Source organism: Ipomoea nil, unplaced genomic scaffold (genome assembly GCF_001879475.1).
Source record: "Ipomoea nil cultivar Tokyo-kokei standard unplaced genomic scaffold, Asagao_1.1 scaffold3197, whole genome shotgun sequence".
Lineage (NCBI taxonomy): Eukaryota > Viridiplantae > Streptophyta > Magnoliopsida > Solanales > Convolvulaceae > Ipomoea > Ipomoea nil.
This window is the reverse complement of record NW_017619625.1, coordinates 154,145-170,831: the sequence shown is the minus strand read 5'-3', so window position 1 is coordinate 170,831 and position 16,687 is coordinate 154,145. Positions and strand designations below refer to the sequence as shown.

At 37.0% G+C, this 16,687-nt stretch overlaps 1 protein-coding gene across 1 annotated transcript; it reads right to left on the bottom strand.

Moving 5' to 3' along the window:
- Positions 1-337: 337 nt before the first annotated feature.
- On the bottom strand, positions 338-11,557 carry LOC109168372 (uncharacterized aarF domain-containing protein kinase At4g31390, chloroplastic). The gene is made up of 14 exons (XM_019317382.1): positions 11,104-11,557; positions 10,807-11,013; positions 10,160-10,249; positions 9,913-10,059; positions 9,337-9,501; positions 8,891-9,031; positions 3,646-3,825; positions 2,400-2,595; positions 1,785-1,912; positions 1,492-1,563; positions 1,199-1,314; positions 933-1,080; positions 750-819; positions 338-561 (listed from the first exon to the last, which is right to left on the bottom strand). The coding sequence occupies exons 1-14, from the start codon at positions 11,395-11,397 to the stop codon at positions 497-499; spliced, it is 2,019 nt and encodes a 672-aa protein (XP_019172927.1). The 5' UTR covers positions 11,398-11,557; the 3' UTR covers positions 338-496.
- Between the last annotated feature and the right edge of the window lie 5,130 nt (positions 11,558-16,687).

Here is a 16,687-nt window from a genome sequence, read left to right as displayed (position 1 = left end):
AAGTTGAAAAGTTGGTTTTGTCGTTTTATGTATGGTAAGAGAAGAGAAGAGAAGAGAAGAGAGGGAGCTCTGACTCGTCAAATCAACTTTTTAAATGCGCGGCTGTCGGTCAAGTGCCGCCCTTCACGCGGTTTTTGGCGCCTAAAAAACCACCCACCACTTTCTCCTCGTAGACTTGTCTCTGTTAACACCATTTATTTTGTTTTATTTTATTTTATTTTTGTTAATCTTTAATGAAAGCAGTCCTTTTCATTCATCCAGATTAATCTTATTTAGTGTCTGAGAGGTTCAATGTCTATTCAAAAAAAAAAAAAAGTAGTATTAACACTGTTATATGTATATATACAATTATACAAATAGTAAATTAATTTTTTGATGTAATGTAATGTTGTAGTAGTCAGCTTATTAACCAAACAAGAAAGACAAAAAAAAAATGGTTTTTGTAAATATTACTTCTGTACAGCAGCAAAGCAATGCAGCATGGCATCTTATATTCTTATCTGTCCGATAACACGGAGTTGCTCCATGAGAGCATGACATCACGAGCAAGGGATGGAAGATCTGCACCATTGATTATCAAGTTTGAGATTAATCAATAACTAACTTTTCCACAATTTGAATTCAACATATGACTATATGAGTATCAAGTGATTGAAACAGCCAAGTACTATGTAATGTAATATGATGACACCGCTGTTACCATTCTAAATGAGTGGCCGAAAAAGTTTGAGAAAATATAAAACAGATACCTTCAACAACTTCCCTTGCTACTGAAGGTATGTCAATTTGGTCTTCAAGCAATCGGTATACATCCACAAGCTGCAGTACAATAAGCGGAACCTTAGCCATTGTATTGCTTTATTTATCCATAACCCATACCTGCAAATTAAAATCATTCTTCTTTATGGTGAATATACATAATACATACATACCTCTTGAACGTGAAGTTTAGAGTCTTCAGTGAGAGCAAGAAGAAGCTTCCTGCGAATGCCTTCATCCAGAAGGAACACTCGAGCTCCATCCTTGATTGTGTCTGTCAGATCCAACCTTCGTTCAACTCTAACGTCTTTGTACTTTTGTCTGTCAACACAACCCAACCCAAACCAATGTGTTTTATATTCTTCATTCAGCTGAGTTGAACTAAAAGCTGCAAACAAATTAAAGTTGAGACACAACAATGGATTGGACCGACACTCACACGCTGCCATTCCCTCTCAATGCAGGGTTGCTGCTCATCTTTGCCACGTTTTCCTTGGCAAGAACTATTAGATTCTCGAGCCGTTTCCACTGGAAGACACCATCCTTGAATAAAACCTGACAAATGAAGCAGCAGCCGAGCCGCGTAAGAAGAAATTTAGGAAGGAAACAAGGTTTCGCCAAATGTAGTATTCGGGATAATAATATAATTTACCATTATCCCAAAAAAGAAAAAAAAAAAAAAAAAAAAAAAGGGCATGTTTACAAATGTAGTCTAGAATTTATTTAACCAACCTGTATAAGGCGTTCCCGTAAAGCAGGGTTAGGATCTGTAAGAAGGCGCTTCGCAACATAAGGATACGCAACCTGGAAAAGTTCTTGAGCTTAATAGGGAGACATATAATTAAATTGAAAACTTATGGGTTTCCTTAAAATCATTTGAAACAATTCTCAAGTAACCAGAAAACAAATCAAAAACAGAAAGGGAGGCCATTTAAGTTGAATCCAGTAGAAGGTAGTTTGTGAAATAATTCAGAGGTACAATACACTTTCAGAGAAAGGTCAAAGAACAAGATGGTTTAGTTCACCTCAAGAAATTTGAAACCTGGCTCCAATGTCAAACAGATGCCTTCTTGAGTCAATAGAGAACGAATAACAAGAGAAAACCTCTCTGGGATACGAATCGGATAGTTGTAAACTAGTTGGTTAAACTTTCCTGCATCATACAAACATGCATTATCATATCAATTCATAAGAATTGAAAGCTGAGGCAGCTGCATCTGCATCTGCAAGAAAGGCCCTAAATTTGCCCATGTATCATTAAGCAAGCTAGAAACTATAAAGTAAAAGTGCAAATGTGAATTCTATTACAAGGAATGAGCATGAAAGATGTTCACCAAAATCCCCAATCACGATACAAGTTATAAATTAAAAAAAAAAAAAAAAAAATTCTGTAACTAGGTAATGATGACATTACAGATTGTTATGGAATATAGATATACTATTTGGAATGTCTATAGATTAGGCAGTCTTAGGGATTTAGGTAGGTAGGCATATGGAAACTTGTTTCCTAATCGTAGTCTTCTCTTTTCTATAAGACAGTTTGAGACAATATACGACAGCACATTCAGAACTCTCCCTTTACTTTCGTAACACAGATAAAAGTTGGTTAAGATTAAGCAACAAAAACGCATCAACATTACCTGTAACACTTCTGAAGTTAAAGTCAGCAAGTCCTTTTTCAAGTGAATTCTGCCAAATTGCTTCCAGAGCTGGGACAATGGGGGACACATCAGTACCACTAGCTAGGAAACCAAGTCTAGTAAAATCATTGGCCATTTCAGCGTAGTCCTCATTTACAGCATGGACAACAGCATCAATCAAAATCTGTTTATTTTGCTGAAAAGGAAAAGGGAAGTGAATTCATAAACGCTCTTCATGTTTTTGGTAATATTTCTATTACCATGAAAGTGTGAAATTAAAAAGTTAGCTGATATTTGCAACCAGATAATTAGAGATACAATTAGATGACCACTCATACAAACAAACAGTAGAAGAATAAACAAAAGATAGTGACAATTCAATCTTTCTCCATAACGTAAAAAATGAAGAATGGCCCCTCAGCTATTGAACATATGATATGCACCCAAATGAATGGGTGGTTTACTCACGCAAAAAGGGGATTCACCACAAGAAGGGAAATCAGGAAGTCTGGACAACAAATCAGGCAAATCAGACAGCCAATGCACAGTTCAGGGGAGAAGCCTAAATCATGGGAACTGACAGAAATAAATCAGCTTCTCAATCCTCTCCTTTTACTATACTTATTTACTGCACAACATTATAAATTGTAACCTCCTCAAGAGAGGAGGGCATCCAAACATCTATTCTAAGTTCCAGCATAGCTGTAGCAGCTGGGCAAGAGCCTGAAACTCTTGCTGGAGGGTGTCTTAGTGACAGCCCTGTTCCTCCTTCACATTCAATAAAACCATTTCATCTTTCTTTCCCATTCCCTGTTTCTTTACTCTTAACAAAATAGTACAAAAATGGACCTTTTCCTAGGTTTTTGTTAATGGAAGGACAGGCCATTTGCATCCAGTTTCTAAAAATAGGTGGACCATTTCTATTCAATATTTGAGAGCCAGTCATGTCAAATTTCTATTACAGTAGCAGTTCCCCAACTATTTGAAGTTGGACAGAAATGGTCCTTTATTTCTCCATCCAATTTCAGTAGTTGAGGGACCATTCATGTCCAATTTTTAACTTGGGAGGAAGCAATGGAAATGCCATTATATTAAAGGGACCTTAGAAACCAAAAGTAGAATTAATTCTTAGTGTGACTGTGTGAATGTCATGGATATACAGAAAAACAGAAGAGGTAAAGTCAACAGGAACATGTTAATCAACCTGTCATTGCAAAAGTCTATGTTCTTAGGAAGTTAAAATTACCTGACTTAGGACAGCAACATTCCCAAAGTCAACGTATGCAATACGGCCATCACGCATTGCAAAGATATTTCCAGGGTGTGGATCTCCATGGAATAGGCCAAATTCAAGTAACTGCCTCAAGGCTGCACTAACTCCTACTGTCAAAAATCCATCTATATCAATTCCTGCCTCCTTGATTCCCTGAAACATAATACAAATATATATATATATATATATATATATATATATATATATATATATATATATATATGTTATAGAATATTCTGTGATATTGAGAATCCTATATATTAGGAAATCAAGAAATTAGAGTTTGAGGTATATGGAAACTTCCATATCAGTTGTCCTCTAGCCCTGCATTTATAGAGAGCTGAAATCCTCCCTAAAAGTGTGAGAGAAAGTGAGAGAGAGCTGCTCAAGAGGTATAGCACTCTAAACCTAATTACATGGTATCGGAGCCCCTTCAATAAATTTTTTTTTTCCGGCGGTCTCCTGTCGTCACCGCCCACTCAGAAAGGTCCGCCGGCGTCCGGCGACCACATCTGCAGCGTTTCCCGGTGTTCTGCCCTGCGCGTGGGCCTCACGCGCCACCACCACCGCCGCCTCCTCCGTCACGCGCCGGCGCGTGCGGCTGCTCCGGTGACCGGAAACTTCTCCGGTCAGGTCTACCAGGGTCGCCTAAGTCCTGCCGTCTCAGTTCCGGACTTAGTTTGGACCATTGCCACTTCGGTTCTAAGGTTAGGTTGTTTCGTACCCCTTAGGCTCACTTTTTGGCGTAGTTTCTGATCTGTTTGGGCTCAAGTTTTGGTGGGTATGGCTGATAATAAATCTGTTGTTGTCACTGATATTGTTCCTGTGACTTCTAAGATCACGGACTGTAAGCTTAATGACTCTAATTACTTGGAATGGACTCAAGTCATTACTCTTTATCTCACAGTTTGGATAAGACAGATCACCTAACATCATCTTTGGCTGACCAAGAGCCTACTTGGGTGCGGGATGATGCACGTTTATTTCTGCAGATTCGTAATTCTATTGATGAGAGTATTGTTGGTTTCATTAGTCATTGTGGTTCTGTTAAGGAATTGATGGAGTATTTGGATTATTTGTACTCTGGGAAAGGGAATATTACTCGTATTTATGATGTTTGCAAGTCTTTTTATCGTGCTGAGAAACGAGATTTATCTCTTATGGCATACTTTATGGAATTTAAGAAAACATATGAGGCGCTTAATAAGCTTATGCCTTTCACTACTGACATTAAAACACAGCAACAACAACGTGAACAACTGGCTGTTATGAGTTTTTTGGCAGGTCTCCCTTCTGAGTTTGATACAGCTAGGTCTGCCATTCTGAGTACCTCAGACGTCCCTACTCTGGCTGCTGTATTCCCACGTTTGATTCGTTCGGAGCAATTGCAACCGAGTCTTTCCGGTGTAACCATCCCACCAAGCAGTGCTCTCGTTGGCCGCCATCCTCGTAGTGGGAACTCCCAGGGGCAATCATCCAATCCGCCTCATAGTGGGAATAGTAGAAATTCTCAGGGGTACAGTTCTGGTGGTATTGTATGTCATTATTGCCATAAGCCTGGGCATATAAAAAGGGATTGTAGGAAGTGGTTGAGGGAGCGGGGAAATTCTGCTGCTAATATTGCATATACACCTGAGGCATCTTCCAAAACGGTCATGGTCTCTGCGGATGAGTTTGCCAAGTTCTCTCAGTACCAAGAATCCTTGAAACATTCATCCTCTTCGGTCACTGCTATTGCTGACTCAGGTAATACAACCACATGCCTTCTCTCATCCTCATCCAAATGGGTTATAGATTCGGGTGCTACAGATCATATGACAGGTAACTCTAGTTTATTTTCCACGCTCTCTTCCCATCCACATAGTTCCCCTGTCACCTTAGCGGATGGATCCTCCTCTCGTGTACTTGGGTCTGGGTCCATTACGCCAATCCCCACGCTTCCTTTGTCATCTGTCTTGCACCTACCTAATTTTTCGTTCAATTTAATTTCAGTCAGCCGTCTTACTCGTGTTTTGAATTGCTCCGTTACGTTTTTCCCTGATCATTGTGTGTTTCAGGATCTTATGACGAAGAGGGTTATTGGTAAGGGGCGCGAGTCTGGAGGTCTCTACGTTCTTGACACAGCGAGGCCGGAGTCTGTTGCGTGTTCTGGTGCTGTCACTCCAGTTGAAGCACATTGTCGTTTGGGGCATCCTTCCCTTCCCTTGTTGAAGAAATTGTGTCCGCAGTTTTCTAGTTTGTCTTTTTTACATTGTGAGTCGTGTGAGTTTTCTAAGCACCATCGTGTGCATTTGAGTCCTAGAGTTCACAAACGAGCGTCTGCTCCTTTTGAGTTAGTACATTCTGATGTTTGGGGTCCATGTTCTGTGACATCTAAACTCGGTTATAAGTATTTTGTTACTTTTGTTGATGATTTTTCCCGCATGACATGGTTATACCTACTGCAGTCTCGTTCTCAATTGTTTGATGTGTTTTGTGGGTTCTGTTCTGAAATTGAAACTCAATTTGGTATTCCTGTCAAAATTTTACGTAGTGACAATGCTAGAGAATATTTTTCACATCCTTTTGCCTCTTATATGCGTGGGAAAGGTATGATACATCAGTCCTCTTGTGTTGACACACCTTCCCAAAACGGGGTGGCTGAGCGGAAAAATCGGCATCTGCTTGAAACTGCGAGGGCCTTGATGTTTCAGAGGGGGGTTCCCAAGCAGTTCTGGGCTGATGCTGTTTCCACAGCCTGTTTCTTGATCAATCGTATGCCCTCTGCGGTTTTGGATGGGAAAATACCTTGTCATACTCTGTATCCTTCGAAACCTTTGTTTCATATTGACCCACGGATATTTGGTTGCGTGTGTTTTGTTCGGGATGTCTGTCCCAATGTCTCCAAGTTAGATCCAAAGTCTTTGAAGTGTGTATTTCTTGGTTATTCTCGTGTGCAAAAGGGTTACAAATGTTACTCTCCTGAGCTTGGTAGGTACCTTGTTTCCATTGATGTCACCTTTCATGAGGATGTTCCTTTCTTTCCTGCATCTCCTGATGTTCTCCGTGAGGGGGAGAGAGATGATATCTTGATGTATACGGTCACGTCCTCTGTTCCTATCTCTGTTCCTACTCCTCCTGTCTTACAGGTGTATTCTCGTAGACCGACCTGTTCCGGCACCACCTCCTGCTTCCCTTCCGGATCCAGTACCAGCTCAATGCCCTGAAACCACCTCTGTGTCATTTGATCCAGTCTTGGATGATGATCTTCCGATTGCTCAACGGAAAGGTAAACGTAGTTGTACTTATCCTATTTCCTCTTTTGCGAAATATGATCGGCTGTCATCTGCCTCGTGTTCTTTTATTGCTTCCCTTGATTCTATTCTAATCCCTAAAACTGTTACGGAAGCCTTATCCCATCCTGGGTGGCGTAATGCCATGATTGAAGAGATGACTGCTTTGGATCACAATGGTACTTGGGAGTTGGTCACTAAGCCTGCAAATAAGAAGCCTATTGGTTGTAAATGGGTGTTTACCGTCAAAGTTAATTCTAATGGGTCTGTGGCTCGTTTGAAAGCCCGCCTTGTGGCTAAGGGATATGCCCAAACTTATGGGGTTGATTATTCTGACACTTTTTCTCCTGTGGCTAAGCTTACTTCTGTCAGATTACTCATTTCAATGGCTGCCATCAATGATTGGCCTTTACATCAGCTTGATATCAAGAATGCTTTTCTGCATGGGGATCTTCTTGAAGAGGTATATATGGAGCAACCTCCTGGGTTTGTTGCTCAGGGGGAGTCTGGAAAGGTATGCCGACTTCGGCGATCGTTGTATGGGTTGAAACAAAGCCCACGTGCATGGTTTGGAAAATTTAGTCAAGCTGTTGAGAGCTTTGGGATGGTGAAAGGGAAATCGGATCACTCCATGTTTTACAAGTGGTCCAAAACAGGTATCATCTGGTTGGTAGTCTACGTAGATGACATTGTCATTACAGGGAGTGACACCGAAGGGATTTCATCTCTCAAGTCATTTCTTCATAGTCAATTTCAAACTAAAGATTTGGGACCACTGAAGTACTTCCTGGGTATTGAAGTTATGAGAAACAAAACAGGTATATTACTATCTCAACGGAAGTATGTACTTGACTTACTCTCTGAAACAGGAAAATTAGGTACTAAACCATGTAATACTCCCATGACACCGAACTTGCAATTGTCAAAGGAGGGGGAGTTGTTTGAAGATCCTGAGAGGTATAGAAGACTAGTTGGGAAGCTAAACTACTTGACAGTAACTCGTCCAGATATTGCATACCCAGTTAGTGTTTTGAGTCAGTACATGGCATCCCCAACTATTGATCACTGGGCAGCTGTAGAGCACATTTTGAGTTACTTAAAGGGAGCCCCAGGACATGGAATCTTGTATAAGAATCATGGTCACACTAGGATTGAGTGTTTTACTGATGCTGATTGGGCAGGGTCCAAAGAGGATCGTAGATCAACAACTGGATATTGTGTGTTCTTTGGAGGTAATCTGGTTTCCTGGAAGAGCAAGAAGCAGAATGTAGTCTCTCGTTCGAGTGCAGAGTCTGAATATAGAGCGATGGCACAATCAACGAGTGAAGTGATGTGGATACACAACCTTTTGTATGAGTCTGGTTTCAAAGCTCCAATTCCTGCAAAGCTATGGTGTGATAACCAAGCTGCTCTTCATATTGCATCAAACCCGGTGTTCCATGAACGAACTAAGCACATAGAGATTGACTGTCATTTTGTACGTGAAAAGATACAACAAGGGTTAATCTCCACAGGATTTGTGAAGACAGGAGAACAACTCGGGGACTTATTCACGAAGGCCCTTACTGGAACCCGAGTCAGTTATTTGTGTAACAAGTTGGGCATGATCAATATCTTTGCTCCAACTTGAGGGGGAGTGTTATAGAATATTCTGTGATATTGAGAATCCTATATATTAGGAAATCAAGAAATTAGAGTTTGAGGTATATGGAAACTTCCATATCAGTTGTCCTCTAGCCCTGCATTTATAGAGAGCTGAAATCCTCCCTAAAAGTGTGAGAGAAAGTGAGAGAGAGCTGCTCAAGAGGTATAGCACTCTAAACCTAATTACAATATATATATATATATATATATATATATATATATATATATATATATATATATATATATCAAGATAAGAACTATTCTTCAAAACCAGCACTTATTAAAAGCTTAAAGAGTCACACCTCTGGGTCAGTGCATCGTACTCCATCAATCCATTCCATTACTAAAACACGTGGACCAGAAAGTTTTTTGTAAACTTGAGGAATTTTTACTGTGGGGTCATTCTTGAAATTTTCCAAAAAATCCTCAATGTTGCGAGCTTCCTGGAGAAGCAAAGAAAGAGGTGTAAGGTAAAGTTATCATATGAGCTTGGTAATTAAACACACTTACCCACAACTAAGGTTTCAGATATTGCAATCCATATGCAGATAGTTAAGCTCATATGTTCTCAAAATATCATAATTCTACCACCCCTGGCCGTGAAAATCAAAATATTGCCTATAACTGATTTTTTTTTTTTTTTTTAAACTAATGCATGACGAAAAGAAAGAAAAGTTTTTAATTTATGCAATAAAAGATATTCATTATCCCTTTTTAGGCCAAATAGAAAATATATGCAACGCATTACCAATGTATAGTCTAGCTCCTCCAATAGCTTCTCCCCAAATTCATCCACTATAAGTTCTGCATTGCATCCCAATTTCTGCAGACTGATTCCATTCAAGAATGAAGCCAGTGTTCGGAAAAGAAAAAGATCTCGGTATATGATAGGCTCAATCTCAGGCCTTAGCACCTGGAAGAAACAAATGTATATCCATCTTTACATCAAAAGCATTTCTTTACAAAATCAAATATTCAGAAGCTTGCATAAGAATAACTAAAATAAATGCAACTCAAACAACTAATTAATTGCTTGCTTTACTGTCACAAAATTATAGTATAAAAGATTTAATAGAGGATATCGTATCCCAAATATCAGAACTTAGCAACTAAATATAGTATACTTTTGCACTCTTGTGGAAAGTAAAATAGACTGGTAAAGATATTCAGGTATTTTTGTTTTATCCTATGAATGAAAAAGAGTTTCAACAAATCAGTAACCAAGCATGGAAAATAGTACTTCGTATTAGTATAATGTATGGTTAATAGATCCAGCAAAAGTTAAACAACCAACAATTAGATGTGGATTAAAATTTTACACAACCTTAATAGCAACGTCCTCCCCTGTTGCACGTAATGTAGCTCGATAAACTTGACCCAAACTTGCAGCTGCTATAGTCCCCGAAGATATTTTGCTGAAAACAGCTTCAAGAGGTTGGCCCAATTCCTCTTCTATGATGTTGAAAGCAACCTAAACCATTGTTAATGATTGCTACTCGTAGATAAATTATGCTGAAGAAGCATCATAATAGACAAAATTCATCAGCAGACTAAGCTAATCAACTCGTTACCTGATTAGGAAAAGGAGGAACATCATCCTGAAGAATGCAAAGTTCATTCATGTAATCTTGTCTAATAATATCAGGCCTATTTGCAAGCACCTGCCAAAGAAAATAAACAGAGGCAAGGTTGTTCTGTAAATCAGTATGAGAATTTTCAGAAAAACAGACAATGAAGTATAAGCAAAAAGCCAAAAACCATAGGAAACTAAAGGGTTGAAGGTCTTACAGGTTATTGTTACTTAATAAATTGTCTCCATTATTTTGTGGCTTCTGTAATCTATTGTTTTCCATACTTTTTATTATCTCTGTCCCACTATTTTCATCACACTTTCTATTTTGGGATATCCCATTAGCTTTGTCTTCTTCAAGAAGCTACAATGTTAGTACATACATTTTAGATCACTGGTTTTTATTTCATCCCTAACAGTAAGTTCCTATATCGGAGATGTTGCACAAAGGCTGTTAAGATTTTCCAATTTCTTTGAAATAACACGGCATTGGTCATTTGCAGATTCTAGAATAGGCACTGGCCAATTGTTTAAACATGCTAGCATGTGATCAGAATATGAGGTCTTCTAAACTAAGCTAAGCTGAACTATACACAACATCAAAATTTAAGTCTTATCTAAAAATTGAAATGAAGGAAAGAACATAACCTGTCCAGCTTTGATGAAAGAAGGCCCCAAGTCACACAAGAGTTGCCTAAGCTGGCGAGCACGGAAAGGAACAACTTCTTGATCACGACCCACAACATAATCATACACTAAACTCGTCCAATAAAGCCCCAAATTCCATACTATCTCTACCCCTCTACCAATCAAGGATAATATTGCCCCCCTTGACTCCAAAACCTTATTTTTCACCTAACCAATCAGCAATCACATCAAAATCAGTAATCCCCAAAACACACAAAATAAAGAAATGCACAGGAATTATTAGTAAAATTTACACACTGATTCGGGGGAGTATTTGCGGAAGGGAATGCAAACTCCACGCTCGATATCGAGCTGGTCGAGAGCGCTGTTGGTGAAAGGATCTTTGGGTTCCAATTTTAGTGATTGGATGGATTCCTGAGTGGAAGAGGTGTTGACTGCGTAGATACTGGGCGACGAGAAGCGCTTCGGGGGCTTAACGGGACCAAAAAGTAGCTTCTTGCTTTTTCTCTTGCATTGAATTTCAGTGGAAGGTAATGAAGAAGAAGAAGAAGAAGAGTAGAAGCAGCTTGAGCTGCAAACCACCACTCCCATGGCTCCTCTCTCTCTGCCTTGTCTTAGTTAGAATATGGAAGGAAATGAAAAGAGGAAAATTGGGAGACGCATAAAGGGAAGGGGATGATGAGCGGTATGTTTGTGGTGGATTTCTTTCAGCTTCCACTTGTGCAAATCGAGTGGCTTCAGCTTCAGATTGGCTGCAACTAACCCAAATAAAGAAAAAGTATACTAATAATCTAACCCCAATCAAGTTGGTTATAGAGACCGCTCAGGCGCTCAAAGTGAACTCATTTTGATTGTTTACTGCACTTTTTAGTTTAAACTTAAAGGCTGTGTTTGGTTGGTGGGTTTTGCACATAGGAATGGGTATGAAAGTGATTGTTGTTGTTTGGTTGATAGATTTATAGAACACTACTATAGGTTTTCAATACCCCATCAATTGAAAAATTCATACTCAAATAAAATAAGGGTTTCATTCCCTTATTCATTCTCAAGCACTACTATTAGTAACCATTCTCATTCCACCCTACTACCAAACATGTTAAATACTTTCACCAAAACCCATTACCATTACCAAGTATTTGATACCCATTCCGATTCCGATTCCTATGTGCGAACCAAACACACCCTAAGTTTTATGGATAGCGAATCATGTAGCTTATGTTTTGGCACGAGTAATTGGTTCTTCTTTCAAAAGGCTGAATCTCAACTCTAAGGGCTCTCATATCCCGACCCGACGAGTAATTGGTTCTTAGTTTGTCTTTGAGTTGTGAGTGTTTAATTTTTCAGCTTGTATTTCTCATTCATTTTTAGGGGGGAGTTTGGTTCAAGTTATCCAATATAACCACGAGAATGTGACATTCATAAGCTTACATCCCCATGTTTGGTTCATGTTATCTTACTTTCCCAATAGAATGTAACATTTCCAAAGGAATGCAACATACCATCCCCATAGGATTTTGAAGGGAATGTGATTCCCTTATATTTCTTAGGTTATTTAAGATTACCATGCATGTTTAAACATTTTTTCCTAAAATATATATTTTATGTGGACTTATTAATTATTATATGCATCATTTTTAATTGTTTTTCTAATTATATATTTTATTTTATTTTTTATTACGTCATATTAACTTATAAAATAATTTTGTTTCACAAGTTATGTTAATTAATTATTGTTAAATCATGTAATTATATATGATGTCATTATCTTATTTATTTATTTTAATTTAAACGTTTATTCAAATATATGAAAATATGTTAAGGGTATTAAAGTAAAAATAATAATTATAACATAAAAGATAACCCCTAAACCAAACAAGTTTATATTACATACCTCAATTTTAACCAAACACATAAATCTAACATTCCCAGCAATCTAACATTCCCTAAAATAATCTAACATTCAGTGAACCAAACGGCCCCTTATTTTAAAGAATCAATATCACCAATACAAGAGGTGACCACCCATTTAGAATAATAATAAAGTATAATCACACTATATAATACTAACGGGGCAACCCTAACTAAGTTAAGTCATATTGACTTCATAATCATAAAGTTACAAAATCGACCCTCGCTGCACAGGATAACAAGTTCAACTTCTAGTAAGATGGTATATTGGTCTTAATAATTTGAGTTGATCAATTATGGTCAACTTAAGTTAGTTTACCTCATTGTATTTTTGAGTGATTTTTAGACCTTATATTTTATCGGGAAGAGAGATTTTTTAGGAATTGGGCGGGAAGTTAAAATTTCAGGATTTTGCTTTTATATATAGTATAGATTGCAATATGAATTGAATTAAACTATTTTATAATATTAGAATAGAATTTTTACCCAGAATTATTGTAAAATGGTAAATTAGAAATCAATATATTTTATTGGAAAGAGAGATTTTTTAGGAATTAGGCGGGAAGTTAAAATTTCAGGATTTTGTTTTTATATATAGTATAGATTGCAATAGGAATTGTATTACACTATTTTATAATATTAGAATATAATTTTTACCCAGAACTAGTATTTTCACCCGTGCGATGCACGGAATAGAATTGTTGTAATATATTAAGAATATTTAAATCGATAAAGAGTTAATTTCACCAGAGGTCGCTTATCTTTCCTGACAATTCCAAATTTAATCCTAGACTATAGTTAATAATTATTACGATTTATTCTATGTTATAATTCTTACGTTAATATTCTTACTATTATTATTAACACTTAATTACTTTTAAATATTATTTTAACCACTTATATTATTATTATTATTATTATTATTATTATTATTATTATTAGTTTCTTTTCAAGTTTTGTTAGTATATAATGGCCGTGAGGCACACAATAATAATATAACCATAATTAAATATTCTTGTATTGTATTCCGTGAGTCGCAATAATAATATAACAATAATTAAATATTCTTCAATTCTAGGGACGGATAAAGTACAAATAAGCCACTGAACTATTTGGAAAAAAGCAATTAAGCCATCGAACTCAAATAACCCCCAAATAAGCCATTGAACCCGGAAAAAAAGAGCAATTAACATTTTTAACAGGTTAACTCCAGGTTTTTACTGACTGGATTGCCAAATGTTTATTTTATTTACGTTTTTTTATTATTATAATCCATCTACATAGTAATATATTTTAAAGTAATTATAATCAAAGTAGTTTTGTCTTGTCTAGATCTAATTTATTTATTTATTTATTATTATTTTTTTAAACAAAAAAATCTAGTGAAAAAATAATAATAAATAAACAAATCAAATCTCAACAAGATAAAACTATTTTGATTATAATTATTTTAAAATATAATACTATCCAAGTGGATAATATTAATAAAAAAATAATAAACGTAAATAAAATAAACATTTGGCAATCCAATCAGCAAAAACTTGGAGTTAACCTATAAAAAATGTTAATTGCTCTTTTTTTTTTTTTTTTTCAGGGTTCAATGGCTTATTTGCTCTTTTTTTTTCTGGGTTCAATGGCTTATTTGATGGTTATTTGAGTTTGATGGCTTAATTGCTGTTTCCCAAATAGTTCAGTGGCTTATTTGTACTTTATCCCTCAATTCTAATATTCTGCTAGGATTTCTATTACCATCATTAATTATTCCCTAATTTACCATAATTAAATAATTTGACCAATTATAAAGAGAGATTATCAAATAATGCACGGGACAATTTTTTAATTAAAAAATTTTAAAATTCATTAATAAAACATAAGGTTCTCATAGTTTTTTCTTAGAAACTAATTAATAAAGCATTTTTTTTAAGAAATTGGTGGGCCAAACCGCCTACGGCAGTTTGCGGTGGATAGATCTCGAAAAAATACGCGATTTCAAAACAGCATTTGTCCAAAACGGACAACCGAGTCAAAAGTTATGCCTTGCCGAACTTTTGACACATCACAACTGAAAATTTGTATAAGCGCAGCACACAGTGATGTTGAAACTGACGTTGTAACACAAACGATCTGTAACGCAGTTCGGGCAAACAACCCTAATCTCACTTCTCAATTTGAGAACTTGCCTAAATCCACTAAAAGCTCAATATTTAAAGTACACTGTTTGGAACCTGAGATTACATAATAGAATGATCTTTCCTACCAAACTATCGAAACCTAAACACATGTACTACTTTCTAGGGGAATTTAGTATCCTATTCTCAAAGACTCTCGTACCTCACAAGATTAATATTGAATGCTTGGGTTCTACAATAAAGGGCAATCCCTATTTATAGTAACTACTCCTAACATATTTGTGAAAAACAAAGCTATTCCTAATCAAACTAGAACTAGAAAAACTTCAATAATAATATAATTCCCTTTAGAACTAGTATTCTTCATTAGCTATTCCTCTTATGACTGGTATTCCTTTATAGAACTGGAATTCTTTTTGCACAACTTTGACAAAACACTTTGAGTCAACATTCTCCCCCTTTGTCAAATTTTTGGCAAAAACCTTGATTCCATAAAAAGCTTTTTACTTCTAACTCATATCCCCCTTAATTGATTTCATGTAAAAAAAAACTTTGACTTTTGACTCATCTCCCCTTTAATTGATTCCATGTATCTCTGTTATTGGTGAGTGCTATCGTTGAGTATGATTTGTTTTTTTTTTTTAAATCCCAATTACATCAGCCTATCACAGCTAATTTCTCCTCTGATTTATTCTTCCTCTGTTATTACTACCAACGCCTTTGATTTCATCACTTCTCCTCAATCGCGACATCCCGAAGGGAAATTGCACATCGGAGGAGCGCGACACCAAAGCTGAGACAATCTGTCGAGAATTCTTTTAATCGGAGATGTATTCTGGTCATGCAAACATGAATCCACGAAGATTCCATCAATCGGTCTCTTCTGCCTTACGATCGCATCTAGATTTCCTGACCGGAATTTCGAACGTACTAATTCTGCGCCATCATTAATTTCTGAAAATAGCACAAAATTCGGTGAAAGCTCTTCAAAATGATCTCTAAAATATCCGATCTGATCTTCATGGGATAACCTAGACGAAACTGGAATTTCTCTAATTTCCGGTGACATAATCATGGCCGGAAAACGCTCTGTTGCAACCGTCATACCACCCTCGCCCTCCAGGGCTGTCTCGCACAAACAGGTTGGAGGTGGTTCGCGTTCGTCTTGAATATTTTAGTAGGGTTCCTGTGAAATCAGAACAGGGCTCATAATGATCGTTGAAGAGCCATCATCCTTTTCTTCATCTGGTTCGGTTTCTGTTTTGTGATTCTGCATAACAGTAGTCAGAGGTGTTGGAACAGTTGTTTCAACAACTCTGGGACTTTCGTCATCATTAGTGGTTATTCTTGAAATTGTGTCATTAATAACCACATTCGTGGATTCCATTGTACTGTGTGCACTGAAGGTCTTACTGTTTGATGAATAACTTGAATAGTCTAGGAATATTTCTTGGTCCCCTTTGATGTCATGAGAATTTATGTGTCCCATATGTTGGTGCCGTGATTGTTTTTGCTTGTTAGTTGTCTGTAAACCAGATAGGTCACCATTCCATGTATAGCATTTGTTTGCGGACCTTTTTCCAATCATGACACACTTGTGATTCTGATTAAACACAGTGCAATTGTCTTTAGAGAATTCTACTTTGAGTTCATCTTCACAAAGCTGACTTATGCTGATTAGATTTGTTTTTAGACTTTGTACTAAAAGGACTTTTGGCAACCTAGGCAGCCCATGGACATTCAAGATGTCACTTGCAATGATCTGGCCTTTTCCTCCATCTCCAAAGGTAATATGTCCTTCATTCTTATACTGAATGTTTTCCAGATTTTCTGGATTTCATGTC

Bases quoted from the DNA above. Each gene is read 5' to 3' on its own strand.
- LOC109168372 (XM_019317382.1), bottom strand. From the start codon at position 11,397: ATGGGAGTGGTGGTTTGCAGCTCAAGCTGCTTCTACTCTTCTTCTTCT. The intron at 1,913-2,399 runs GTAATGTTGATG...TGTATGATGCAG, and splicing joins TAACTTCAGAAGTGTTACAG to GAAAGTTTAACCAACTAGTT. The intron at 1,315-1,491 runs GTTGGTTAAATA...TTCATTTGTCAG, and splicing joins TACGGGAACGCCTTATACAG to GTTTTATTCAAGGATGGTGT.